The sequence below is a fragment of the Nelumbo nucifera genome, chromosome 8 (genome assembly GCF_055504915.1).
Source record: "Nelumbo nucifera cultivar China Antique chromosome 8, China Antique-T2T, whole genome shotgun sequence".
Lineage (NCBI taxonomy): Eukaryota > Viridiplantae > Streptophyta > Magnoliopsida > Proteales > Nelumbonaceae > Nelumbo > Nelumbo nucifera.
Genome location: NC_142656.1, coordinates 2,195,241 through 2,221,270, shown reverse-complemented (window position 1 = coordinate 2,221,270; position 26,030 = coordinate 2,195,241). Strand labels below are relative to the sequence as shown.

Below are 26,030 nucleotides of genomic sequence, written 5' to 3'. Positions count from 1 at the left end.
TCGCACGGGGGAAAATAGTGATCGTGTATTTTAACAGGTGTCTCTCTCCGAATGGAAGAACATGAAAGGGATACATTCTGGTGTGGATAAGCCATAGAAGATCACTGCCCAGGGACCATGGGATTGATTACAATACGTGGTAATGAAGCAAGTCCTTATTTGATGGACGGTTTAGATTAGTCATGAAATCCATCAACGTGGCGGAGATGGGTTGTTTAAACTTTGATGGGATTAGTAAACTCTTTTCCCTTGTTTGAAAGTAAATAGGGAAGTTCTTTGCTTTATATTTATTGCTGTAAATCGACTTCAGAATTTCCACAGCAGAAACCACCAAGTAGCGGGAATTGTCCGGCAACCCTAGAAGCTAGAAGTAACTCTTTCCTCTCCACCCAGCTCTACCAATATGGCATCCCTGGACACTGATATCAACATGATTCCGGTCGGCGAGGGCTCCAGTGGAGCTGGTCCATCGTCTTCGTCGTCGACGAAGAAGCCGAAGCGTTTCGAGATCAAGAAGTGGAATGCAGTCGCTCTTTGGGCATGGGGTATGGAATACATTATGCATCTAATCATATTTCCGTGTCGTCTCTCTTTTCCCCCATTTTTTTTTTCTGATTTATATGCATCGTATAGAAACTCGAAATTTGTTACCCCGTTTTGATAATCCTTCTCTCCTTGTTAGGGTTAGGGTTTTAAGTTTGTTGGGTTCTTGCTCTTTTTCACCTTAATCTACTGTTTACCTTTCTCTTTCGTGGGTGTAGATATCGTCGTGGATAACTGTGCTATTTGCAGGAACCACATCATGGATCTATGTGAGCAGCCCTGAATCTATTTCTCCTTTGCTCCTTTTAGTTTTTTTCCCCTTTATTTCGGTACCATTCTCCTTTTTTCTTTTTTATTTAAATAAAATTTGTGATATTTTTAACTTCGCTAGTTTTGTTCGATTGATCAGGTATCGAGTGCCAAGCTAATCAAGCGAGCGCAACAAGCGAGGAGTGCACGGTGGCTTGGGGTATGCATGCTTTTTAAATTCTAGCCTGCAAATATGCTCTATTAGTTTTGGTTCATTGGTTCTTAGTTCCCATATCAGGTTTTGCACCCTTAACACTTGTATATTAACACCCCTCATAGGGAAGAGTTCACGCAGGAAAAAATTCAGAGTTCTTATCCTTCTATAATAAAAAATGGAGATGATTCCTTTGTTGCACTTGGATTGGGGGCATTAGTTTTATTACAGAATGCCTCCCTATCTGACCCATTCTATCTCTCCTTCGTTAGGATACAATCAAGGTTCTGTGACCTTGCATTTCGTTGTTTGAATCGGTAATTTACTACATTGTAGGTTGTAGTTATGATTTTCAATTTTGAACATTTAATCCGTTCATGACTTGAACCTACAAGGATTACAACTTCTGTCTTAATAACACGACAACCTAACCAATTAAGCTAATAGGACTTTACTTCTTAAAGAATTTGGACTTGCATATAGCTATATAATAAGTATAGTTTAATAAAATTTTCAGTTATCTATAAAAAAGTACAATAAGCATGGTTGTTAAAGCATTGCCTAGATGGGAAGGTGCCCCTGATGGTGCCCCTTGCCTAAATACCATGGGCCCATGGCTTTTGTAAAAAATGGCAATGTCTAGTTGACCAGGCATTGGGTGTTTTGCTGATGAGCCAATTGTTTAGTTGGTTACTTGACATCCCTCTGTTTGATGAGGCGTGGGTTCAAGCCTTGGGAATTTAAGGCTCTTTGCCATAGTTGTCAAGGCTTCTAGGTGATAGTGGGGCGCTTTGTAGCTCTAGTTGCCTAGGTGTAAGAATTTTATAAAACAAAGAACTAAATTTTGGCTAGGTCTGTAGTTTTGTATACCATTGAGCATGCATATTAATTGTACTGTTGCCTAGAACCACTCGGTTGCATTGGTAACTATGAATGGTTTTAAGTTGTAATTTTTTTATAGGTGGTTCCTCACTTTGCTGACGCGTGTCTCTTCTTGCTCCTTAGACTCTAGCAGTCTTTTTTTGTTTTAGTTATGCTTCTTGCTTCCAAAATACTGGTTAGGGATCAATAACAGGTTTTCCTATTTTTGTGTGTGTCTTTTGAGTTGTTTTCTTCCCTTCTAATGAAAGAGAATAGGGATATACTAGAAAATTAACCCAACTGAAGATCAAGGAACCTCCTTTTTTCCTTTTCCATTGGTGGCAATTGAAACTTGATTAGTTGATTTGAACATTGAAAAAAATTCCTATATCAGAAAATGTTAAATTTTGGGCATATATTGACATAAAAAAGTTACTACTTGGAGCATCTGTTCGATAAACAATGGTTATGCTATATCAAAGAGAAGTCTTCACTGATCCCTTTGACGAAGCCCAAAAGGGGCATCTTAGGCAGGTATTTAGATAATTTGCATGCTGATTATGCTTGCTTTGGTTCAGAATCATTATCACTTGCATTAGATGATGTTTCTGTTTGGAAGATATATTCTTTCTTGGTCAAATTAGAATAGATTGTTGTATATTGTTGTTTGAATTGGCATTCTATTGAATGCCATAAAGAGTTTTATATCCAGGTTGAACTTTTGATTGATGGAGCTATCTCTTGTAACTGGGATTTGGTCCTAGAATGTAAGCATGTTTCAATTGCTTGACTGCCAAGCAAGTCCCTTAAGGTGAAGCATACTTAATGCAGCTGTCGATAAAAAAGCATAATTAATGCTGTATCGTCTGCATTTGTTGCAAGTTGTTTACTTGGAGTAAGGTTGCAATGTACTTATAAATGTCTGAAATACATCTAGATCATATTAGGTATTATCCATGTTGACATGTGCCATATTTTTAATTTCATACTGTTTTATATTAGAAAACACTAAAAAAAGTCAATGGTGAGTTTTTCACGCAACAAAAACATCACATAATCTATGCTATATATTATAGCAGAGAGATCATTATGTGGCTCTCCCTATTGTAACAATATTTCTCAAAAAATTTCTAAAATTCACTTCGCTTTTGAGATAGCTGTGTCTTAATTTTCCATTTTGCTTCATATTTTGTTTTTCTTCTTTATCCTTTTTTTCTAGCACATAACCACTCACTACATTCCTTCTCTTCTTATTTGCTTTAAATTCCTAAAACTCCTACTTTCTCTCTTCCATTCCCTTTTTCCTTGTTGAAAATTGTTTTCCTTTCTATCCATTCTCTTCCACCCATAATACCTTATCTTTTGTATCGGAATTGTTTATTATCCATCCAGTTGTTATGCACCTGTGCACAGATGTATTGCCTCTCTTGGTAGTTATTTTCGTAAGAAAATAAACCTTTGATCATAAATCCCAATTTTCCATATCTGATATGTTGAGGAGCAAATAATGTGATTGCTTTCCCTGATAAAGCAGTTACTTAATGTGTTAGTATTATTCTATTCTTGATCAGATGCACCATACCAAATAATATGATATATACCAAAATGGGGAAAAAGGAAAAAGAATCTTTGAAACATGATGAATTGCATCTTGCACTTTTCCTTGATATTATTTCTTTTGTTTCCTTTTTCTTCTTATATGTTTTCATGTCAAAAGTGGGAATATGAGCTGGCTTGTTGATAGAAAGTGGTTTGATAAGCATTCTTGGTTTTTGAGATGGCTGTCTCGGAAGATGGATGGATACTTGTGTCATTTACATGTAAATAATAATCAGCGATAAGCAAAATATTATCAAATGCCTTCTGATATTACTTTATTGCATATGGATTTTATATACTTCATATTATATTAGAAATATACTATACTTAAGCTATTATATAGTTTGTTTGCGGTTTGCACAAGTCACCAGGATATTGATTTAAGTGTTTTTGTAGTCACATGGGCACCAAGCTGGTCTATCATCTAAGCTCTCATAGGTACTGGGACAATTTTAGCTGTGTTTGAGATCTTGTTCTCTCAGCATACAATCTTTCATCCATGTCTAGAAATTATAGTGCCCCATTGTCTGACATACTGTTTTTGGCCAAGGATTTCGTAGCTTATTGGGAGCTAATGCCTGTTAAAGAGGAAAATAATATCTAGATGAGATTAGTATTTTGATTGGTCTTTCTGTTGCCAAAGACTACTTGCCTAGGGCTCCTTGGCAAGTTTGTTTTGGTTGATCTCTTTGTCGGGCCTTTTGCATATCTTTTTTTTGGTATCTATGCCAGTGGTGTCAAACCCTGGCAAACCTGAAAAGGTGGCTGTGTCATGGGAGTAAAATCTCATAGTGTTTGGTTCATTTGTAATATTCTTTGTTGCCAATCTCTTTAATATCCACAGACGATTTGAATTTGATATTGTTGGGGACTGTAACAAGATCCTTATTAACTGGAAGTAGGTCAGAATAAGGAAAATAAGGTGATTTGGATTTATTGTGTCAAACTAAGAATTTCATTGTTTAATTTGAGGGTTCATAATGTAAGATTTCTCTAACCGATTGATCAAATTATCCATGACATCACAAATAAAGATTTAAAATATTTTTGTTAAAGTTTAAACATGATAAAGTTGTAGGTCTGTGTTCTGTTTGCTTTTAGTGGTATTTGAGAAGGTTGGCTGCAGATAAATGAGGATACTTTCGTGTGAGTGTGATGCTATGACCTTTCATTTATCTGACTTTGTTGATACTGTGTGTGTGGACTGTGTTGCCTTGTTATCCGCTATAAGCATATGACTTTAAGATGCTTGTTTTTGATTTAGACTGTTATGTGAACTTGTTTAGGCTGTTCAAGTTGATGTTTTATATTATTTCTACACTCCTTATGATTCATCAAAGCCCAGGACCAAAATCCGCTGTACCTGATACGTTTGTATTATCCTGGGGCTTTTAGGCCAATGTGTTGGTTGTTTACACTTCATCAACTCCGCTTCACATGTAGCTTTTTTATGTTGGGAGTATTTTCTCCCACTTTATCCAAGTTCACTATTGTTTGTTATCTTTTAGTCTCTCTGATCTAAACAAATCATTTTTTTTTTGTGTGGGGTATAGGTGTATGCAACCATGCGTTCCACTTCCATTGCATCAGCCGATGGCTCAAAACCCGTCAAGTTTGCCCACTGGGTAATTTATTTATTTTGGACATCTCCTCCTCTATATTCATATCCGTGTTCGGCTCTGCGGATGGATCCTGTTTCACAATATTGTCTTGTATATTTTTTTGCAGATAACAGCGAGTGGGAATTTCAGAAGTATGGCCACTAGGATCAACCAGGCGTACTGGAAGTTGGGCCTGTATCATGATATGTTTGTTATTAGCTGGATGGAAGTAGAAAAGAAAAACCAGAATAGGGATATGATAAATCACTCCTTGATCCCATCTTTCTATTTTGGTGTAATGTTAAAAATCTTTGAGAATCTCTGGCCCTGGACAGTACAGAGCTAGTAGTGCTCTTTGTGCAGTTTCCAATTCATTTTCGATGGGATGATCATGATGAAAACTGCAGAATTTATTTCTCTTTAAACTGCTGTTAATTACTTTATAATTGTTATTTTTGTGCAAGAGGAGTGCTTACTGCCTAGCTATATTTACTTGAATCACTGATGCCGCCGATTCTTTCATAAATTTTTGCTCGATGGAATAGTCTTTTCTGGACTCTCTTTAGAGATAGACCTTATCTCTATACCTACATCCAAACCCAAATTCGACCCATGTCACGCCTCCTCACTGCGAACAAGGTCCAAAGGCAACTCATTACTCCATTTTTATCGTCATCGACATTGTGTGGTTAGCTATGTGGATTTTATTAGTCTCAGTTCGGAAGGAGTACAAAACTACAAATACAATTCTAATATGTAAAGTGCAAATACATACTTATTCCAAACTGAGACTTAGGTGCTAACGAACTTTTGGTTATGCTTAAAAATTGTGGGAGCTCTATTTGGTGCACTTGCTACCAAGTAGCATTATATTATAGTCGTTTATGAGCATATGCTTAGATAAAAGTGAGATTCGAATGTTTTTTTTTTTTAATTTTCACTTTTAATTTACCTCTGTAATTATTAAATTGATATCGATACCGATATTTTTAGCCTTTTGGAGGAAAGAGGCAATTATTTGTTGTTCTTGCTACGGGATATGACCATTGGAAAGGTTTACAATTTTAATCCAATATATTGGGCCACTGGGTTCTGTTTGGTTGTCAAGAAGGGGTGTTAAAAAAAAGTGAACATTTTTAGTAGTTCTCATTTTGCTAGTTTTGTGGTGCAAGAGAGAAACGCTGCAGTTTTAAAATCCCAAAATGAGGAGGGATGAGGAATCTCACTAAAATGATGCGATTTTGATGAGGTTCATTAGAATAGAAAATAATGGATTTTCACCCGACTGGTTTGGGTTTGGGATTTTTGCGTGCTGTACTTCCTCACTCTTGCGACCTTCCGAAGAAGACAACAAAATGGTTTTCTAATTTCGATTTTATAAAATCGGATTTTTTGATGTTTATTAGCTCATAAAATCGGATTGGATTAGTATTGACAATAAATTTCTAATTTCGATTTTATATTTGAATTTTCATCTCCACTTTTAGGATTTATATGCTTTTTTAATTTTTCAAATTCACTTTTATTGTTTCATATGGTTTATATAATAAGAAGAATAATGAAAAACAAAAATAAAAAGACATAACGTCGCCTGAGAGATTCGAACTCTCGCGGGGAAACCCCATGTACTTAGCAGGCACACGCCTTAACCACTCGGCCAAAGCGACGCGTCACGGTATGTGTAAGCTTAATCTCTAATTCAATTATAATTAAGACAATCGTTACTCGCCCATCGCCAGTGCCACCTCGCGTCGCCTAATAATCGAGGCCCGCCTCTTTTGTGGCCGCGAAACCACATTCCGACCGTGATGGCAACAGTGCAGATGATTGGAAATCTGAGTGCGCACGATCGTCGAATTCTGACGTCCGTGAACGCGGGGGCCTCGATTCTTTCATTTACTGGCTCCTCTTTCATCGTTCTCTGCTACGTCCTCTTCAAGGAGCTTCGCAAATTTTCTTTTAAGCTTGTCTTCTTCCTTGCTCTCTCAGTAAGTCTTCTCCCCATACCATCATCTTAAATACCATTTCTAGTGCAAATCGTAGTATATGTCTTTAAGTTCTGTCGCTGGATCTCGTCTTTAATTCGAAATTTGATCCAATTTTCCTTACTTTTTTTCGATACTTGAAGCTTAAGTCGATCACTTCTTCCTCTACTATGACTTAGGGCTACACTATATGTTCTAGTTGAGCTGTATAAACTGCATTGGTTTTTGGTTAAGACGCATATCTATATTTGGTTGTAATTTAATGCATAAAATTTTCGGAGCTGGCTGTTGAGAAGCGTTATCAGGTGGTATTACATATTCGAGTTCGTGAAGACTAGGGATTACTGCACATTATTTCCATTACTGATCCTAACTGCAAAATTCACAATATGAAATCTGAATTCCAAGTATTCCGAGGCTCCGTTTGGTTGCTCGTAGAATGAAGGAAAACAAATGATTTCTGGAAAATGCTATTTTACGTTGTTTAGTTGCAACTTGCAAGTAAAAGACAATAGTAAAAAAAGTTTTCCAAAAATCTAGTGTTTGTTATAGGAAAATGAGAGTTGGTCTCTAGAATCTAGATTCAAACCTTGCGGCTTTCTCAACCACTACGGTATATTTTCTGAGTTAAACAGAAAAAAGTAGGAGAGTTGTGTATTTTCCTGCTGAGTATCGTTCTTCTTTTGTTCTACGTGCAACCAAACCAGTGTTTTAAAAGCGAGAAGCTCAACCAAAGCACAACGGATTCATGGAACCTGAGGCACAAGTCAAGGTACATACCTGAATGAAGTGAGATGCCACCTATGAAAAAATTAAAGAAAAATGTGATTTATTATAACAATATGCAAATGTAAATTTTAAAAGAAAATTTGGTTCTGTCGGTTCAATTTTTTTTTTTTTTTGGGCGGGGGGGCAGAATGTTAGTTCATTTGGTTAGTGAATCTATTTTATTAACACAACGGTTTTATGAGGTTTACATATGTTAAATCATTTAAACTCTAAAGAGCATAGCTACAGCCTATACTAGCATATTGCCTATTTAAATATCAAATTCAAGATCGTTAGAACTACAGCAACACACCAGGTGAAGTGCACCTCAGGCGTGGCTCTTAAAATGCTAAAACAAAAGCAGCCTTGATGCATTTGAATTGGAAAGAAGAAATTGTGTCAGAAACAAACAATGGATTAGCTTTCAAGTTAAATTTTATTAATGTAATACATTTTAGGCAGACGATGATGTAAGGCTTGGTAAGTCATATATATTCTTGTTAGGACATGTGCACTTTGGTGGGGATAGTGAAATAGCAATCAACTCAACAAATTCCTATGTATGGTGGCATGTATCTGTGTGCACCATTTCTAGTCGTAGGAAATTGCAAAACCTTCTTTGACTTTCACATCTTAGACAAATAAGAGATTTGGTGTTAACTAGGTATGTGGCATGGGTGCCTAGTATTACTCAGGCCTGAAGATATATAGATAAAACTTAAACCATGTAATAACTTAAAATTATGAAAAGAATGAGAAAACTAAAGAAAACATTTTAAACTCTTAAGTGTTGATTCCTTATTGGATGTGTAGTTTTCTCATGATATAATTATTTATGACAATGATTTAAAAGGCATGCCTCAGGTGTGCTTAGGTGCATATGTGGGGTACATTTGAAGATTTGTGCCTCACCTAGGCTCAGACCCAACCCCTTTGAAGACGCACCTTTGTTAAATTTTGTGCTTTTTTGTGCCATTTGAAGCATGGTGGCTAGGCCAGGTGCTCTGCCCCCAGACCCCCAACCAAGCCCCTTGATGTAAGCCCAAACAAGTCAATATTTGGCACAAGTCCATACAAAGAAATGAATTTATAATTTTAATTATGGTTCCATATCTTTTAAAAAATGTCTTGTATTAAGAACCCCTTTTTTGCTGATGTTATTCATCCATTCTTCTTAATACAAGACATTTTTTTTTTAATAAGGAACCATAGTTAAAATTATAAAACCATTCTTTTTGTGTGGATTAAGAATTTATGACCCTAACATGAACTTGTTTGGACTTGTTTCAAGGGGCTTGGTAGTTGGTAAAAAAAGCAACTCGTAGAATTAGGAATGAAAGATGTTTAACATCATGTTAACTATTTGAAATAATTCGATTGGGAAAGAAATAAAGAGATTGGAGTTTTTATTTGTTAGTTAGTTTTTTTTTGCATTTTTCACTTTTAATATGTTATATATGTTTATGTATTTTAACTTGAGCTATTAGACATTTAGTTTAAATTTAAAATTTGATTTTTAATTAATATTATTTTTTAATATTTTCTTGATTTATCTTGATTTTTTAAACTTTTTTTTTTTCGCATTTTGATTTTTTTTTTTAAATTTGTGCCTTGCTTCAAAAAAGTGCATGCTTCGCCTTGCGCCTTGGGCGCAGAAAGCCCTTTGGGCTTTTTTTTTTGCAGCTTGCACTTTTAAAGCATTGATTTAGGAGTGCTAAGAGTTGAATAAATTTTATTTCTTTCTTTTTGGTTTAGTTCAGTTGTATCATTAAGATCCTATAAGAAGTGTCATCTCAAGTGTCTAGTATCAGCAGTTCTAGACCCATTAGTTTTGAAAGATTGGTGTAAGACTTTATGAACTAAAATGTTACAAAGTCCCTATAAAAGTGCTCTAATCTCCATGTTGTTGAAGTTTCAGGGGAATTTGAACTAAAAACAGCCTGTAGGTTTTTCCCTGTTTGCAATGCTTGCAAGCCTAGGACTGGGAAACACTAATAGTTCCATGGACCACCAATTCACTTTACTCGGAAAAGGAGAATCTCGGTTCTACTCTACTAAAAAATCTTGAATTGGAAATAATACTTCAAAGCAATATATTTTCAGCAACCATATAGAGAACAAGTTTTTTTGGTTGATTTACAGTAATATTTATATCAAAATAAAAAAAGTGGGGACTATAAAGAAGTGAGGTACAGCTAGTGGAATGAAACAGAGAAAGTGGGGCTTAAATTGCTATCAGATAGTTAGACTCTTCCTATGATATAATTACACCTATCATCCTGATCTTGCAAGGTGATTTGCAATTTGTTTTGTCTACTTGGTGCAGCAAAGAATAAGATGTTTATCAAGAGAGCCACAAGTATTATTTCTTTAACAAAATAGTCTCCATTGTCCTTTAGTAGCCGATTAATGGGAGAGCAGTTATCCCATCTTTAAAACTTGTTTGGTCAATTTAGCCCACATGGATGTTTTAGACAGATAGATAAATAATATTTGATTGCATTAATTTGTGTATGAAGTTATTTGTGTCATTCTTGTTTAGATGCTGGTGATATTTATTACCCCTTGTTTATGGATTCTGGCAACTATTTTCAATTAATGTTTCAAATTATCTTCTACATGCATACATGCTTACTTTTATGCACAATTTCAGGCATTTCACTCGGTAGAAGCCTTTTAACTGGACGTAGCCCCTGTTTGGGAGTGCTTTTTGGATAAATAAGTGCTTATCCTAATAAGCACATACGAGTGTTTGGTGAAAAAGCGCTTCTTTCAAATGGGGGGTAGCATATGTATTTTGAAAATTACGTGGCGGGTGAAGGTGGGCCAGAAAGGCAATATGCACTTTTTTCAAAAAGTACTTGAAAAAAGCAAAAATATGTAGCTTTTATTCAAAATGGGCTTATTTCCTGAAAAAACAACTTAATTGGGCTTATCTTCGAAATGCATATAAGTGCTTATTGGTATGGTCCCAGCCCAAAATAAGCACTTTTCCGATAAGTGCTTAATAAAAACTCCCAAATGGGGGCCTAATATTTAAGGCACCCACCAGACAAAACCTTTGTTGCTACAGAGGAATGTGACTCAAGTTTTGTAAGAAAAGTTTGTATATTATGAAACTAATGGATCTGGTCCTAATTTGTACTAGATATGAGATGATATTGATAGCAAATATGAATCTAAGTTGTGGAGATTCCTTTCAAACATTTCATGACCTGAATTTTGTTTTTGTTCATCTCCCTGCAGTTTTTTGTCAAACACTTTGAACTCATAAAATCTTGTGCTAGCATCTGGATTGTTGGTGTTTCTTCCTTTACTTCTGATATGGTATATTTCTTTGCAGGATATGCTTTGCAGCTTCTTCAGCATAGTTGGGTAGGCTTTCTAGAGTCAAGCCAAGTTATTGTCTTCTTAAGCACTGGATTTGGTGGAATGATTCTGAGTTTGATAAATATATTACAGTAACTTAATGAACAAGGTCCCTCTGAATTCCTTATATTTCTGCTGACATATGCAATCTCATTTCCCCTTTGTTGATGCAGGGACCCATCAAAAGGGTTCTTTTGTTATGCTCAAGGCTACAGTACACATTTCTTTTGTGTGGCATCATTTCTATGGACCACAACAATTGCATTTACTCTTCATCGCACTGTTGTTAGACATAAAACTGATGTTGAGGATTTGGAACCCATGTTTCACTTGTATGTTTGGGGTATGCACTTACAAACTTATTGTTTTTTCCTCGAAACCTATTTTCCTCATTGGTTACTTGTTTCCTAGATAGCCAATTAGTTGATTTGTCTTGAAGTGTAATGGATGCCATTATACTATTTGAGTCATTTGGATTTGTCATGCTTGATATAGCTGACCCCATATAGTTGAAGTAAGTTTTAGATGGTAGTGATATGATGTGTCATGCTTTTGAGTGTAGTTATGGCATCAAGAATTGACTTGGACATTTAATTCATTGTTTCAGGAACTTCTCTTGTTATGACTGTCATACGCTCTATAGGCAATGATACTGGACGCTTAGGTGCATTGTGTTGGACTCAAACAGGACGTGCAGGAAAGGCATGTGTAGAGTGTAATCTCTAGATGCAGAATCTCAACTCAACTTAGCCTTAACCCCAACTATTTGGGGTTGGCTAATCTCTAGCTGCAGCATGCTTACTGTAATACCAAGTAGTGCACCCCTGTCCTCCCACCCAAAAATAAATAAATAAATAAAAATACAAGAAAGAAAAAAACCAGCCCTGACAGAAAATGGAGAAAAACAATAAAAAAGAAGGGCTGCTGGCAATGTTGATCTAGGGAGTACAAGATGTGTTAATTTTCTTTCTATGTCATGGACTGTGTTGATGGATTTAAGAAAATATGCTTTATTGATCAATGGTTATGCAAACCTAATGTTATTTGGATTTGCAGTTCTCCATGGCAGTTGACAGAGTTGGTGTTTATTTATGTTATCTTTTGCCAAGTCATTTTCTACATGTCTAATTGACTATGTAGTTTTAGCTGCAGGTGGTTCACTTCATAACATTTTATGTTCCACTCTGGGGTGCAATTCTTTTCAATGGTGTTACATACTTCCAAGTCATACGTATGCTGAACAATGCAACCCGTGTATGTAATTGTTTATCCATATTAATTAGAAAATGAGAATACTGAATGAATATTTAAGGATGTAAGAGAAGTTTTAGCATTTCAACAGTCTTGGTGCAATATATTACCTGGTTTACCATTTTACACAATGTTTGTGAACCAGATGGCAGTCGTCATGTCAGACAGATCACTTCAATCTGATGCCAGAGTTGACATGAAGGTATTTTCCACCTTTTTTTTCTTTTTCTTGTACTTTTTGTTGAATAAGAAGTATTATATCATTAATAGTCCTTGGCTATGAGAGGTTTTCCTCCAAGGAGCTTGACTATTAAATCTTTATACATGAAGGGACATAAAAATGGTTCTTGTTCTCTTTTTTTTTTTCTTCTATGATTGTGCAACATTACTTTTAGCTTGAGTTATGTTTCTTTCATTGTAATCTCTTATGTCCAAATTACATGTCATCTACAGTTTTTACAATGTCCTGTAGGATTTATGGTTAATACTGTGATGAAGATAGAATTGGGAATATTTCAATTAATGCTGATTAGAATATAATTTACAAATCTGGGAAGTCAGGTATGGCCATATGGGTGGGGTGTATGGAGATGGAAAAGGAACTGTTCTTGCCAATATAATCTGGAACTGCCAAATACAGGGACTCCATTAGAGCAGAACTGCTTGCTGTATTGCAAAGACTGAAGTTGGGAAAATCCTTAGGGTTAAAAGGAAAAAATAATATAATCATGGAAGGGGACTCAAAGATGATTGTGGTTTGGATAGAAGGCAATGGCCAAGGTCTATGGCAGCATTGGCATGTTATGAGGGAGATAAAACATCTGGCAGTGAAGATGGAATCTACATTTTCTTGGGTGCAAACTGCAAGGATCAACACATAGCTTGGTTGGTGCATTAGCCAAACACAGGGAACTGTTGCTTTGGGCACAAATGTAATGTAAATAACAGGGTTGTGGAGGCAAGGCATTTGGGTAGTCCACAGTTTGTGAGATGCTTGACATACTACTCATACCTCATTTAAAAAAAAAAAATCTAATAGTGTTAAGCAGTTATCAATTAAAATAGAAAAGAATAAACTTACAAATTAGAACAACTTTTAGTTTCTTATAGCATGGTTGATGCTGCTAAGAAACAGTGTTCATACTGGTTCTGTTCAAAGTGCCACTGGAAACCATGATAATTAAAGCAAGTGCCTCTTTTCCTTCAAGGCAATGGTTGGATGTGTGTCCTTTATATGTCACAGTGAATAAAGTGTTAGATGGTCCCATGTAAAATCATGTGTTCCATCAGGTACTTAGTTATCAAATATGATCTTCTAGATAATTCTTGCATTAATACCTTTTTTTTCTTTGGTGTATGTAGTAAATACTTTCTTTCCTTCCCTCTTCAACTCTTTTTATCCACGATAGAATTAAAGAGTGGATTAGCCAAAGGTCAAAGTTTATTAGAATCTTGTTCTGAAAATCCTGAAAAATTACCTTTTTCTTTTTCCACTACATTCAAATAATACAAAATAAGAGGGATTTTTCAGAGCAAGCTCAAATGCTCAAGAGATAAAGAAGGATGTGAGCTTTTTGTACTTTGCATTTTTTTTTCTTTCTCTCTTTTCCCTTTTGTGAATCATTCACAATAGTTGTTGGTAGAGAGACCTGAACTGTGAGAGCCAATGTAGTTCACCCAATGTGTGGATGTCCTCATACATATAAATTGAAAGATCTATTAGAGATGAAGATCTCTAATATAGAAATTATCATTCTTTGTTGCAGCCTTTCTTGTTTTGGAGGGTGGGTATGGGTCAAATATTTGGTTTGGGAGGATGAATGGGTAGAGATGAGGAAACTTTGTGATCTATGTCCAAGACTGTATAGTTTGAGCAGGAAGGGGGTGGAAATTTCCCAATGTTATGAGGTGAGGCAGGGGGAAGTGGTGTGGTGCCCTACCTTTTGAAGACCTTTGCTGGATTGGGAAGCGGAAGAATGTGCCGGGCTGTTGGCTAAACTGCAAGATGTGGAAATTGACTCAGGGGTGGAGATGTAAAGTGATTGAAGGAATGCAAGAATGGTAAGTTTTTGGTTAGGTCTTTTACAAGGCCTTGGCAAGAAATCAGGTAGAAAGTACTTCAGTCAAGGGTGTTTGGGGGGGGGGGGGAGGGAATCCAATCCCTCCAGGAGTGGAGGATTTCGTGTGGTTGGTGTCAATGAACGGCATTCTCGCTCAAGATAAGATGAAGAAAAGATGTTTTCACATGACAAATAGATGTGTGCTTTGTCTTTTAGAGGAAGAAAATATTTTACATTTGTTGGCGAGTTGCAGTTTTTCAAAAGGTATTTGGGGTTATTTCTTCCGACTCTTAAGTCTTAAAGATGGAATGGTGGTCATCTAGTGTGCCTAAGGAGATTTTTGAGCTTTGGCCATTGCTCAATGGAGACATTAAAGCAAAGATTTTTTGGAGCTGCAACCCATTTGCAGTATGTTGGGAAGTTTGAAAAGAAAGAAATAGAAGAACTTTTGAAGAAAAAATGAAGAGCAAGGAGTTTTTAGGTGCAATCATTGGGGCAAAACTTATGGATTGGGTGCTGATTCTTCCAGAATTTGAAGGTTTTAAAAGAGAATTTTGGATTGAATTTTTGGATCACTATGAATTTTATTTGATGTAATATGTTCTAAAGATCTGTGTGGATGTCTTTTGCTTTTAGTGTTATTGTGCATTGGTTGGGTGATACCTTGTCACTTGGATTTCTTGTAATTTGTTTTATATTTAATGAATTTTCTTCTTTATTTACCTTCAAGAAAAAGATTTGCTAGGAAAATAATTACCCATGGAAAATCATATTCTCTTCAACTACCTTTCCAGAGGTCTTCTGTATGCTTTTAAATATAATCTAGTTTGTTATTCTTCTATTTCCTTTTATTTTTCTGATAGCTAGTTAATTTAGTATATCCTACAAAGAGAACATTTCTTGTTGTTTAATGAAACAGTATTCTTTTACATTATTGCTGGCCTTGACCTCTTTCCTTTGTCAGGCTTTAAACCGGTGGGGTTATTATCCACTGATTCTGATAGGATCATGGGCATTTGGAACAATAAATCGTATACATGATTTTATTGAACCAGACCACAAAATATTTTGGCTCTCTGTTCTTGATGTTGGAATGGCTTCACTTATGGTATGTCTCTTTAAGCATATTCGCCTACTACTTTTCTATCTGTTACTCAAAAGTCTTTGGGGTTTCAGCTTAGTTTCTGTGTTGAGGAATTGCTTCATTCTGATCCTATATTGAGTTTAAGAGTGGTGTTTCTTAAGATAATACTCTCTTGTTCTTCTGTTCCTTGCATGTAGGGACAACTAGCTTATAGCACACATTCTTACGAAGAAGATTTCTTTTGACGGTTGGACCAACTGCATGATAAATTGGATAATCCTATCATCCTAAGTTTCCAATTTGATGAACCCTTAGAAGTGAATTTCTCATAATCTTTAGGATTTCAACTTACTTTCTGTGTAGAGGACATCAGTGTGACCCAATATTGAAGAATGGTGTTTCTAAAGAGAATTACTCTCTAGTACCTTTGTGCCTTGCATGTAGGCACATATTTTTATGAAGATTTCTTGGCCAGAATTCATTGTGATTGAACAGTCCTATCATCCTAAGCTTCCAGTTTGATGAGTTCTTAGAAGTGATCCATGAACTGAGGAAACTGGTGCACAAAAGGATTTGTAGAATTTTTTTTTTCTGCTGTCTATTTAAGTTTATCCTTGACCTATCTCTCCCTTGGGAGACATGAAGTTGTAACATGCACCCCTTGTGAAAAAGGGAGGTTAGCTTTGATATGGTCATATGGGGAAAAATAACCAACACTTGAAGCTGTGGACTAGCTAATTGGATCTAATCCTGTCCTAAGGAGGAAGATAGACTGAACCTGCCACTTGATCTGCACTGTTAACTATCCATGTCAAAAAAATGTCCAATTGCTTCTATTTAATATGCTTGTGAACTTATGTGATTATCTATCTGGATATCCAAGGCATGGAAACTTGATGTCCCCTGAGAGAGTTCTGGATAAAAATATCGGTGGCATGTGGGTCTGATGAGAATTTCTAACTTATCTGAGTTTCTTTGGTTGTTAAACATGATAATGCAAATGATTCTGAGAGTGGCCTCTTTGTGGTAAAATGCTGGAGGTTAGATCTGTATGCAATTCACTCCTACCCCTACCAAGACACCTGTAGCTGGGACTGGCATCAAGTAATGACCTGCAGGGTGCATTTAGATTATGGGATTTGGATGGATTGAATTAAGGTTGAAATTCCAATTTAGGAATTTGGATGTGCTCAATTTATATGAATTAGAATTTCTATGGAATTCCAATTTAAACATTTTTAGGAATGCAAATATCCATTCCAAAGGTTTTCTTTTGGCAATTTGATATCCATGAGAGGTAATGGACCTAACCAACATGGCCAACCTGTATTTCCCTTTTCGCTGTTCTTTTAACATGGGCATTTTTCTTGTTAAATTTAGAGCCTTCTCATGGGTGTAGTCCATAAAAGAATCGCATGCTATTGGTTGGTCTTAGTAAAGGTCTTTCTTACTCTTAAAATAAAATATGTATTTAGCATTTAAAATAAACCTCTTTACTTGCTACTATTCAAAGCCACTGAGAATCTAATCAAGAAGTTAGGAAGCTGGACAAAACATCTTTAATATAGAGACGATGGGACTTGGGATGTCTTTTGAATTTCTTGTACCGTTCACAATTATTTTTTTTATAGGTTATATCATTCATAGTGTTGGAGCCATGGACTCCATGATCGTAGTGGTCATGCTTCCAAGGCCTGGAGAGAACGGCAGTGTCCAGAGAAAAGGGGGGGGGGAGGTTGTAGAGAAACCCTAGGGTTAGGGCTCTGGAATGGTGTCTTACGTGGGAGGAAAGTCGTCTGTTCTGGAAGGCTTTGATTCCCTCCTACTTATATAGATAAAAAGGCTAGGGTTTGAGAGAAAAGTTAGGGAGAGAACAAGGAAACTTTCCCTCTGTGGTAAAGTGGTTAAAAATTGTTAGGTACCAAACAAGAGACTTGAGGTTTCGCCACGTGTCTATAAGAATCCCATGGGATCGGGAACTCCCATCGTTAGAGTCCTCATGTGAGCACGTTTATAACTATAGCCTCTTTTAGAAGCTTGCTTGTTGTACGGTGTAATCCCTCTTCCAGGAGCGTTTAAGTATTCGAGAGCAGCATCGCAAGTGTTGCACTGTTACCTTAGTGGGTTCTGTGCATATCGTAGACTTTAGTGTTTCCGTGCTCTGAGTAGATTTTCGGTTCTGATTCTTGGATACACGATCACACCTATGTTCTGATAGTGGACATGTCCTTTATTGTGGGTTCTGTAATGTTTAACTCCATGTACTTATACATGGTTCTTTGAGCAACCAGGAATTTTATTGCAAGGGATAGAACCATAAGTTTATCCAGTAAGGCTGACTGCCTTACCATTGGGAACAGACAAAAGTTCTTACCACCCTATTTTGAGCTTTCTAAATGAATGAAGAGATTTTGGGTGCAGTTACAACTTGGTTGTGTGGTTCCCAAGGCCTAGGAGTTCTTTCTAGGATTAGTTCTAGGGACTTCTGGCTTGTTATTTTGTTATGTGTGCTTCAGAAGTGAATTGGTGGGCTTCAACTAGGGTTAATTTTCATCTTCAACAAGTGGATCGTGCCCTTTTAATTTGCTAACCCTATTCATTGTTTTGCCTTGGGCTAGGTTCAGGCTTGCCCAATTTCTCTACTTCCATCTGTCAAATGTTCTTTTTTTTCTATAATCAAGTGTTGGGGTCAATTTAATTTTTAACATTATCATATATAAAATGATATAATTATCATGCTATAGAAAACTTTTGCCTAACTTATAATTGTTAACATTTTCTTATGAACAATCATTCATATATATAGATGCATCATGCATAGTTACATATATGTATATACACACACACACACACACACACACACAAGCATACATGCATATATAGTACTTACATAAATACTTGTTTATATGATAATTATACATATAAATATTAAGCGAAGTCAGGTTTGGGTTGGATAAAGCATCATATATAAAATGATATAGTTATCATGCTACAGAAAAATTTTGCCTAATTTATAATTGTTAACATTTTCTTATAAACATTCATTCATATAGATAGATGCATCATGCATAGTTACATATATACATACAAGCATACATGCATATATAGTACTTACATAAATACTTGTTTATATGATAATTATGCATATAAATATTAAGCTAAGTCAGGTTTGGGTTGGATAAAGCCTCAACCCTAACCCAATCCAAAATTAAGTCGAGTTCATGCTTTTCAACCCAAACCCTAACCTGAACTTGAACCCATCCCAACCCAAACCAACCCGATTTTTGGGGGTTGGGTTCAGGCTAACCTAACCCAAGTTGCAGCCCTACTTGGAAAGTATCCTAACCAAAATCATCCTCTCTCACAAATCTTTCCAAACCTTGAGAGGAATCAATTTTTTTCTTCACTTGCCTCTTAGATTTTACTAACTTATATTCCATTAATTATATCAACTCTTGACTTTAACTCTCTATGAATTTCTGCATGTTTCAATCCTTAACTTTGGAACTAATCTATAAAACTCAATCCAGTCCATTAAATTCACAAACTTCATCAGCTTTACAGATTCTTTGCAACTGAATCCTAATTTACCTAATCTTTTTTGCTTTTGTTTTCCTGGCTTCCACCTATCAGGTAAACGTTATCATTCTCATATTACCTTTGCTTTGTATTTTGGTCTCTTGAATTTTATCTTTAGTACTTTTTTGAAACAAAATTAAGTGGTTAATGTAATGTCATGCTATGTCATTTTCTTTCATTACTGGTTATATGGTCTATCCATTTGAATAATATATATAGTTAGACCTCGGGCAATTAATTTTTCATTCACATGAACTTGCAAATCATGACATCCTTTCTCATAACTATGCCTGAATTAGCCTAAAAATTACGTGGATTTATTTATTGTTTTGAAAGGCCTTAGGTTTTCTTGTGGTTTAAGCTATTACAGTGCTTTGTCCTTGGGGCACAAACTTGTTTGTTTAGACTACTGTTCTTGCACATACATCTGCGCCTTTGATCTCTTTCTATTCTTTTACCCCTCTCTTCCTCAATAAATTTCTGTTATTAAAAACACAAAACTTGTTTAGACTACTGTTCTTGCACATACATCTGCGCCTTTGATCTCTTTCTATTCTTTTACCCCTCTCTTCCTCAATAAATTTCTGTTATTAAAAACACAAAACTGACCTTTGGGGGGTGGGGGGGGGGTGAGGGATGAACAGAAGGGAGAAAGTTAACTCAACATCTTTGCCTTGATGTTAGTCTATTGTGCATTTGTATATGGAGTTTGCATAGGTATTTTATGGGATATTGTCCCATTAACAATATAATATTCCTAAGGTTAATATGGATAGTGATTATTAATAAATAATATTTCTCTAATTGAAAATTTTCTTTGTAGCCTGTGTACGATGTTATATTATACATGGTTGTCAATCCTGTGCCTCTGGTTTGTTCCATATAGATTGCACAGAAACATTCTTATTAAGAGTGATTTTTGCTGGGTAAATGAATAGGGTTTTCAGAATATGTATTTACGAGTTGAACTGAAATGGTCGATTTATATATCATATTACTCTACTAATTAGCACCATCTTTATGCTCTATATTGTCTGGTAACATTATGCAGATAAACTTACTTAATTGCTTTTGATTTAGGGTTTATTCAACTCAATTGCTTATGGCCTTAACTCTTCAGTGCGACGGGCAATATATGAAAGAATAGATATGTAAGTAAATTAGTGCAGAATATGTTTTCTCTTCATAATCTAATTATCTAAGGTACTGTGAGATCCATTATTGGAGATCTCACCTAGGAGGCCTCTTAAGTTGATTATTATTCCTATTGGATATTTTTGACCGCTGAGAACATCAAATATTCTGGATGGTCATGTTCCTGATTGCCTGTTTGGAAGGGCTTTCACGCAGTGGCTTTTGGCTTTGCTAGATGGGCCCCACATGTATAACCTATAAGCTATGTTTAGTGAAAAACCTGGAAATCCCGAATACACCGTCATTCAGCCAAAAAGTTGGCTTTCTGGTGAAGCTTGTTTTATGTAGCTTCCTCAAGGTGGCTCAGTGGAAGCATCTCAATCAAAGCTTCAGCTCTCCCAAACAAGAACCATGCAACATAGCCGGCCTGTATTGGTAGGTCACGGATATGCTAAATATGGGCTTTTGGGGGTTTTGACCCATTTCAGAGTGCTGGAGGCCTTAGTCCACCCCCTCTGACTAATTTTTGAGAAAAAAAAAAAGCCCTAAAGAGTGTGAACATGACACCCAATTTGCCCATCCAGCTTATCAAGGTGCATTCGAACTTCGCTCCCAAATGGGCCCTTAGAAAGCAGCTCAATCAAAGAGAAGCAAAAGAATTAGCAATTAAAGAACTCCTAGTTCTAATCAGGTTTTATCTGGTAATGCCTTGTAAGTCCAATTGATAATTGGATCAGTTCTGGGTCTATTACTCAGAGACCTTATCTAGGTATTTTCTTATTGGTTCAGGACTGAGTTTGATTGGGACAAGACCCAAACCTGTAATCTACCTATTACCAATTTGGTCCACCCCTTGGTTATGAGTTACCTTGGTGTTTTTTGTTCAAAATCAAATTGCTTGTACAAGTCTTTAGTGAATACTGCATTTTTTTAATCCATTTATGCCTTAATTCAACAAATGGATTGTCAAGTGTATGTTTTTCGAGCTCAATCAAATTGCTTGTAACTAGGTAGGTGTATGTTTTTCGAGCAGATGGTGTCCAGAGAGGTTCCGGAGATGGTTACCAAGTTCTTCAAGGCTCAGAGGCCAACAGCATCAAAGTGAACTGATCTCGTTGAAGATCCAAGATCAACAATAGCACTTAAGTTTCCTTGATATGTTCTCTTGGTAGCTTTGGTTTCTTCTAATATTTTCTCATTTCACCAAACTTGAGGGAGAAGGATGAAGCTGAGAAGCGAAGAGGAAACCAACCCCTATTATTTGAGACAAGTGCGTGAGATTCCAGGTGCCCTCCCCCCTCTTTATTGTTATTATCTGATCTACACTTTTTTTAGTACAGTTTGTTCTCTTTTTCCTAATGTAAACTGCTTCTGTACACGTCGATCTCAACATATGGGATAATGTATACAGATGAAAAATTCAATTGATGGGCAAGTGGTTGGTTAATTTGGAATTCTTTAAGGCAGGGAACCTACTAGCAGTCAACAGTAGCTGAGGTGGCATGTTTGTCAGCTACAGTGAGCATGCTTTTTTGTTGTGCAGAAAAAGAGTGAGTACTTGGTATTATGATTCAAATACTAGCGGTACGATTTATTTGTATATTTCACCAACACTAAACCAGTACTCATGAAATGATTATTCAGTTTGATATTTTTTAGTCTCTTCTGCTCTCTCTCTCTCACACAAATCATATCAAAGACTTGTGGATGTGGTTTTAGAGGACTTTGTTAATTTACTTTGAGCTTACTTCTTGTAGTTTTCCACTTGAATTGAGTTCTGGAGAAATAGGCTAAATTTAAGTTTCCAAGAAGGGCATCTATTTGACTGAACCAGACATGGGGTCAGTCATCTGACAAAATGTGTTTGCTTTTACGGGTTCGAGTTACAGGATTGGGCCTTTACGAAAATAAATTGGGATCTTCTGCCAACAAAACACGTTCCTACCAATACGAAAATATTGGTTGGTCTTAAGTTGGATTATTGAATCTATGGGGATGTAGATGGATTACATGAAAAATGGTGGATCTAAATAAAATCTAGGTTCATTTGGTGTGAATCTCTTGACATGAATTCCAGTCATAAAGTATCAGCATCAAATTTGATGCTTCAGTTGGGCGAGTCATGCGTTCACGGTGCACCCATTGACTATTTCATGGGTACATCGGAAGCCTCATGTATCAAATCTGATGGTGCGCGATCCGGAAGTTTTTAGCTGAAAGGCTACTTGGATGTTGGCCGCTTAGTGAATTGGTTCAAACTGCAAGAAAATGGATCAGAGAATCTGGGGTGGCTAATCCGGCGAGGTCATTCCGATTCTCAAGTTAGTACTGTATTTTGGTAGTGAGTTAAAAGTTTAAATGCAAGTAAGCTAGTGATTAAATAATCGCATGTACCTTGTGCTATGGGGGCTAATGCCCTTATATAGTTGGGCTGTCGTGAGCCTCATGAAACCTCTCCGAGATCCTCAGATCGAGCAGTAGGAGTCCGTTTCACTCCGAAAGGTGGATAACGTATTGGCTGATAAACCTCATTGTGTCTACCCGATTCGGGTGGGATGAGGATAAGATTTACAGGTGTGCAGCGTGATCCCAAAAGGCTCGGAGATAACTGACAAACTTTTAGAATTTGCTACGTGTCACCTCGGCAAATACGGGCATCTGAGATACTCTATCATCGGGGCAATCCAAAGTGACTGGGACACCCGAGGTGACCGATCTGTCGAGGTGGTTGGAAGCGCTGAGTCATCACCTGGTTGGCAAGTTTCGTCCACATGTCCTCTATTCATCAAGTCGGGCCAAATCACCCCTCATCAAAATCCATTATCTTAAATCAAGGAATTTATAAAAATCTCTCAAATATTCTATAACGGGATGGGGAACCAAGTTGCAAGCCTTTTGGCCAATTTGGGCGCATGGTCTTAATATGCATTTGTTAGGACTTAGGAGATCGTTGCTAATGTTGTATTCCAGGATGTATGGGGAGCTACTACCTTGATTGTTTTTCCTTTTTCGGGCTTGGAAGGGCAATGTCGCATCATCCAAGCCTTACCCAACTATATGGGGTTGCCTATATGAATCCTGTCACCATATTTCTTGCAAAGCAATTTACAGGTATTTGGTTTAGATCTTGTCGAATATATATATTCTAACTTTAGTTTTGACTTTTTGAGGTTTACGATGTAAAGCTCTTCACATTTATTTTCCATTCAAAAGTCAAAACCTCTATAAACTCCCCTCTGTTAGGGAATATTTGTTATCTAGAATTTATCTGTGCTCAATTAGGCCATTAATTATTTTTTGGGTAAAAGACTTACACATACCCTAAGTTTTCATATATTGACTTAAACATACCTTTAGCTTTTCAAATGGGTTTCAATATACTTTCCTATCATTATCCTAGACTGTATAAACAAAATTGCAATTTTTCCCTTTTGTCAAACGGTCAAATAATAGGGAACGTATGTTTAACAAACTTGCTGGAGCAATACCCACCAGGGAGAAACACCAGTTGCTTCAAATCTTCTGGATCAAATACCAATGGCCCTTCCACTTTGCTCAAGGCATTCTTTTCTTTGTTCTTCTTTCACACACTGCCATTTAGTTCATTTAAGATCTTTGCCTCCAATTAAGGGTTTGTAGAAACAAATTAGAACCAAGTGAGGGATGTGCCCCTTGTGTCTCATCCAGTGAAAAAGGAACTTAACATCTGTCTCTAAGAAAAACATCATTGTCCTTGGCACTGGATAATAGCCTAATATTCTGTCCTTTTCCCAGTGAAGCAATGTACGTTGTTATTAAATCACTTAATTGTTCTGTTCTCCTCTAAGCAATTCTTCTTTCTTCGAAATAACGAAAGATATTTCTTGTTTTACCCTCTTCTAATCCAAAGGTCCCAAGCCCATTTTGGATGAAGATATGAGCCTTAAAATTTCATATGGAAGGGTAGTTTAATAAATTATTATCGTACAATTTTCATTCGTGGCAATCTCAGGATTAATTTAAGGGAAATCGGGTAAAGTGAAAAGGAGTTTTAAATAATAATCCAAGGGATTCAGATTAAGTGAAAGTGATGACTAGTTAGTAGGCTGTAGAACCAATTGTAAGGTCCCAGACTAATCATTAATGCTTTGTGGGAGATTAAGTGATTGTGGATCATATATGTATTATAGGACTTGTGTGGAGTGTTATCAATGGTTCAACCATTGCTTCAGATAATCTAATCTCGTTTTAAAAGCCTCCATATTATTATTAGTGGCAAAAGATAATAATTTAAAAAGAGGAATTATTGTTATTAAGGCTCGAACGAGGCACGACTAAAAAGCAGTCAACCCCACGGGCGCGTCAAAACATCAATTAGGAGACGGAGAGCATGAAGAAGCGAACATTCCAATTATGCCACAAAAGCTCACAAATTACTTCTACCCTTCTGCCTCTGCCTTAACCACTTGGATGTCTGTCTGTGCACTTAAAATTGTGCTCTCGAGGTGCACCATGCACTCGATGAGCGCTTCAGCGGGGAATCTTTTCTGTACAACCACATGATGTGTCGTCGCCCAACGAAGAATTGTTTAATATGCTTCTGAATTCAGAACTCCCTTCTCCCTCTGACGAATGGAATTGGTTTGGTTGGGAGGTGATGGGTTGATGGGATTGGGGACACATCCCAATTTTGAGAGGGGCCGGGGAGACAAAACCTGAGTAAAAGGCCTTACACAGTGTTTCGCTTTCTTTTCTTTCTTTCTCTTTATTTATGTGTTAAACGAGAAGACTCGTGTTTACGTACACCCTCCATTTTGTAGAAAGATCAGGGAAGGGTGTCGTTCCTTGTTAGATTGACAGAGTAGATAATGACCTTTCAGGTTGATCCTATACTGAATACGGCAGTGCCAGATTTATTCAAAACTCACTATTCTTTGTTGTTTCTTGAAAATTTTGGGTTGGGTTGGGTAGATGAATGTCCCAATTGATTCTCCTACTACCGGAATGATACACAAATGAATCGGATTGGGCCAAGAATGAAAGAATATCGAGAGAGAGAGAGAGAGAGCAACGACTTACTAAAGTAAACAGTGAGAAGTGAGAACCTCTCTACAAACGTTAAGGTGGGAGATGGAAGTTTGTGAAAGTGAAATGGATGAATTGTATAATTAATATTATAAGATTCCCTACTTGATTACTTCAATCACTTTCACAGCGGTGTATAATTAATTTAATAGAAAGATAGGGTTGGTAGAGTGTGAGAATGGAGAAATTATACCATAGTGCTCGTGCTCCAGTGGAAATGGCCCTTTTTAGTTTTTAATTATGTCCCACTCCACACTTCCTACTTCCTTCTCAACCAAGATTCTCTCTCTCTCCCCCTCTCTCTCTCTCTCAAAACAAAAACAAACAAATGAAGAGTTTAGAAGTGTGACGTGAACACTTATTACTTGGTACAGCAAAGGACTGAAGGACCACCTTATCCTAACTCTCAGTCGTGGGATTCCAAATTTCCAACTACCAACTCCATATTTCTCAAAAAAGTAGCCGTTAGAGCTCCATATTAATATAATAGCCAATGGGCCCTAATCATTGATGGGCTTTAGCGTTTTCCATGACCACTGCATACTATCAGCGATGCTAATCCAAGGGCATTCCATAAGATAGATCACCCCATCTATTATTGCGTCGTCGATTGTGACTTAGGGCCCTCAAACAAATTATTTTATGAAGCTGCTTATAAATGTTGTATCT

General features: G+C 36.6%; 2 protein-coding genes and 1 non-coding gene across 8 annotated transcripts; 2 read left to right on the top strand and 1 right to left on the bottom strand.

The window, feature by feature from the left end:
• The first annotated feature begins 285 nt into the window (after nucleotides 1–285).
• On the top strand, nucleotides 286–5,530 carry RBX1 (RING-box 1). The gene is made up of 5 exons (XM_010263536.3): nucleotides 286–545; nucleotides 762–812; nucleotides 953–1,012; nucleotides 5,020–5,091; nucleotides 5,195–5,530. The coding sequence occupies exons 1-5, from the start codon at nucleotides 404–406 to the stop codon at nucleotides 5,230–5,232; spliced, it is 363 nt and encodes a 120-aa protein (XP_010261838.1). The 5' UTR covers nucleotides 286–403; the 3' UTR covers nucleotides 5,233–5,530.
• A 1,122-nt stretch (nucleotides 5,531–6,652) lies between these two features.
• Nucleotides 6,653–6,734, bottom strand: TRNAS-GCU (transfer RNA serine (anticodon GCU)). Its single transcript has one exon. It is a non-coding gene; the product is annotated as a tRNA-Ser (tRNA).
• A 60-nt stretch (nucleotides 6,735–6,794) lies between these two features.
• On the top strand, nucleotides 6,795–21,948 carry GCR1 (G-protein-coupled receptor 1). 6 transcript variants are annotated; one of them, XR_735683.3, is made up of 10 exons: nucleotides 6,795–7,055; nucleotides 11,164–11,195; nucleotides 11,363–11,532; nucleotides 11,797–11,891; nucleotides 12,342–12,443; nucleotides 12,586–12,642; nucleotides 15,465–15,608; nucleotides 20,244–20,314; nucleotides 21,331–21,583; nucleotides 21,709–21,948. XR_735683.3 is itself a non-coding variant. In XM_010263533.3 (9 exons), the coding sequence occupies exons 1-9, from the start codon at nucleotides 6,876–6,878 to the stop codon at nucleotides 21,434–21,436; spliced, it is 957 nt and encodes a 318-aa protein (XP_010261835.1). In that variant the 5' UTR covers nucleotides 6,795–6,875; the 3' UTR covers nucleotides 21,437–21,948. The 6 variants fall into 6 exon arrangements, 3 of the variants coding, with proteins under 3 accessions (XP_010261835.1, XP_088749593.1, XP_088749594.1); XR_016079593.1 differs by having other exon boundaries at nucleotides 12,336–12,443; nucleotides 21,765–21,948; XR_016079592.1 differs by having other exon boundaries at nucleotides 12,336–12,443.
• The last annotated feature ends 4,082 nt before the right edge of the window (nucleotides 21,949–26,030 follow it).

Coding starts and splice junctions, on each gene's coding strand:
- GCR1 (XM_088893467.1), top strand. CDS start 6,876: ATGGCAACAGTGCAGATGATTGGAAATCTGAGTGCGCACGATCGTCGA. Junction 7,056..11,163: donor TCTTCTTCCTTGCTCTCTCA/GTAAGTCTTCTC, acceptor ATTTCTTTGCAG/GATATGCTTTGCAGCTTCTT. Junction 11,533..11,796: donor GTTTCACTTGTATGTTTGGG/GTATGCACTTAC, acceptor TCATTGTTTCAG/GAACTTCTCTTGTTATGACT.
- RBX1 (XM_010263536.3), top strand. CDS start 404: ATGGCATCCCTGGACACTGATATCAACATGATTCCGGTCGGCGAGGGC. Junction 546..761: donor AGTCGCTCTTTGGGCATGGG/GTATGGAATACA, acceptor TCGTGGGTGTAG/ATATCGTCGTGGATAACTGT. Junction 1,013..5,019: donor GGAGTGCACGGTGGCTTGGG/GTATGCATGCTT, acceptor TGTGGGGTATAG/GTGTATGCAACCATGCGTTC.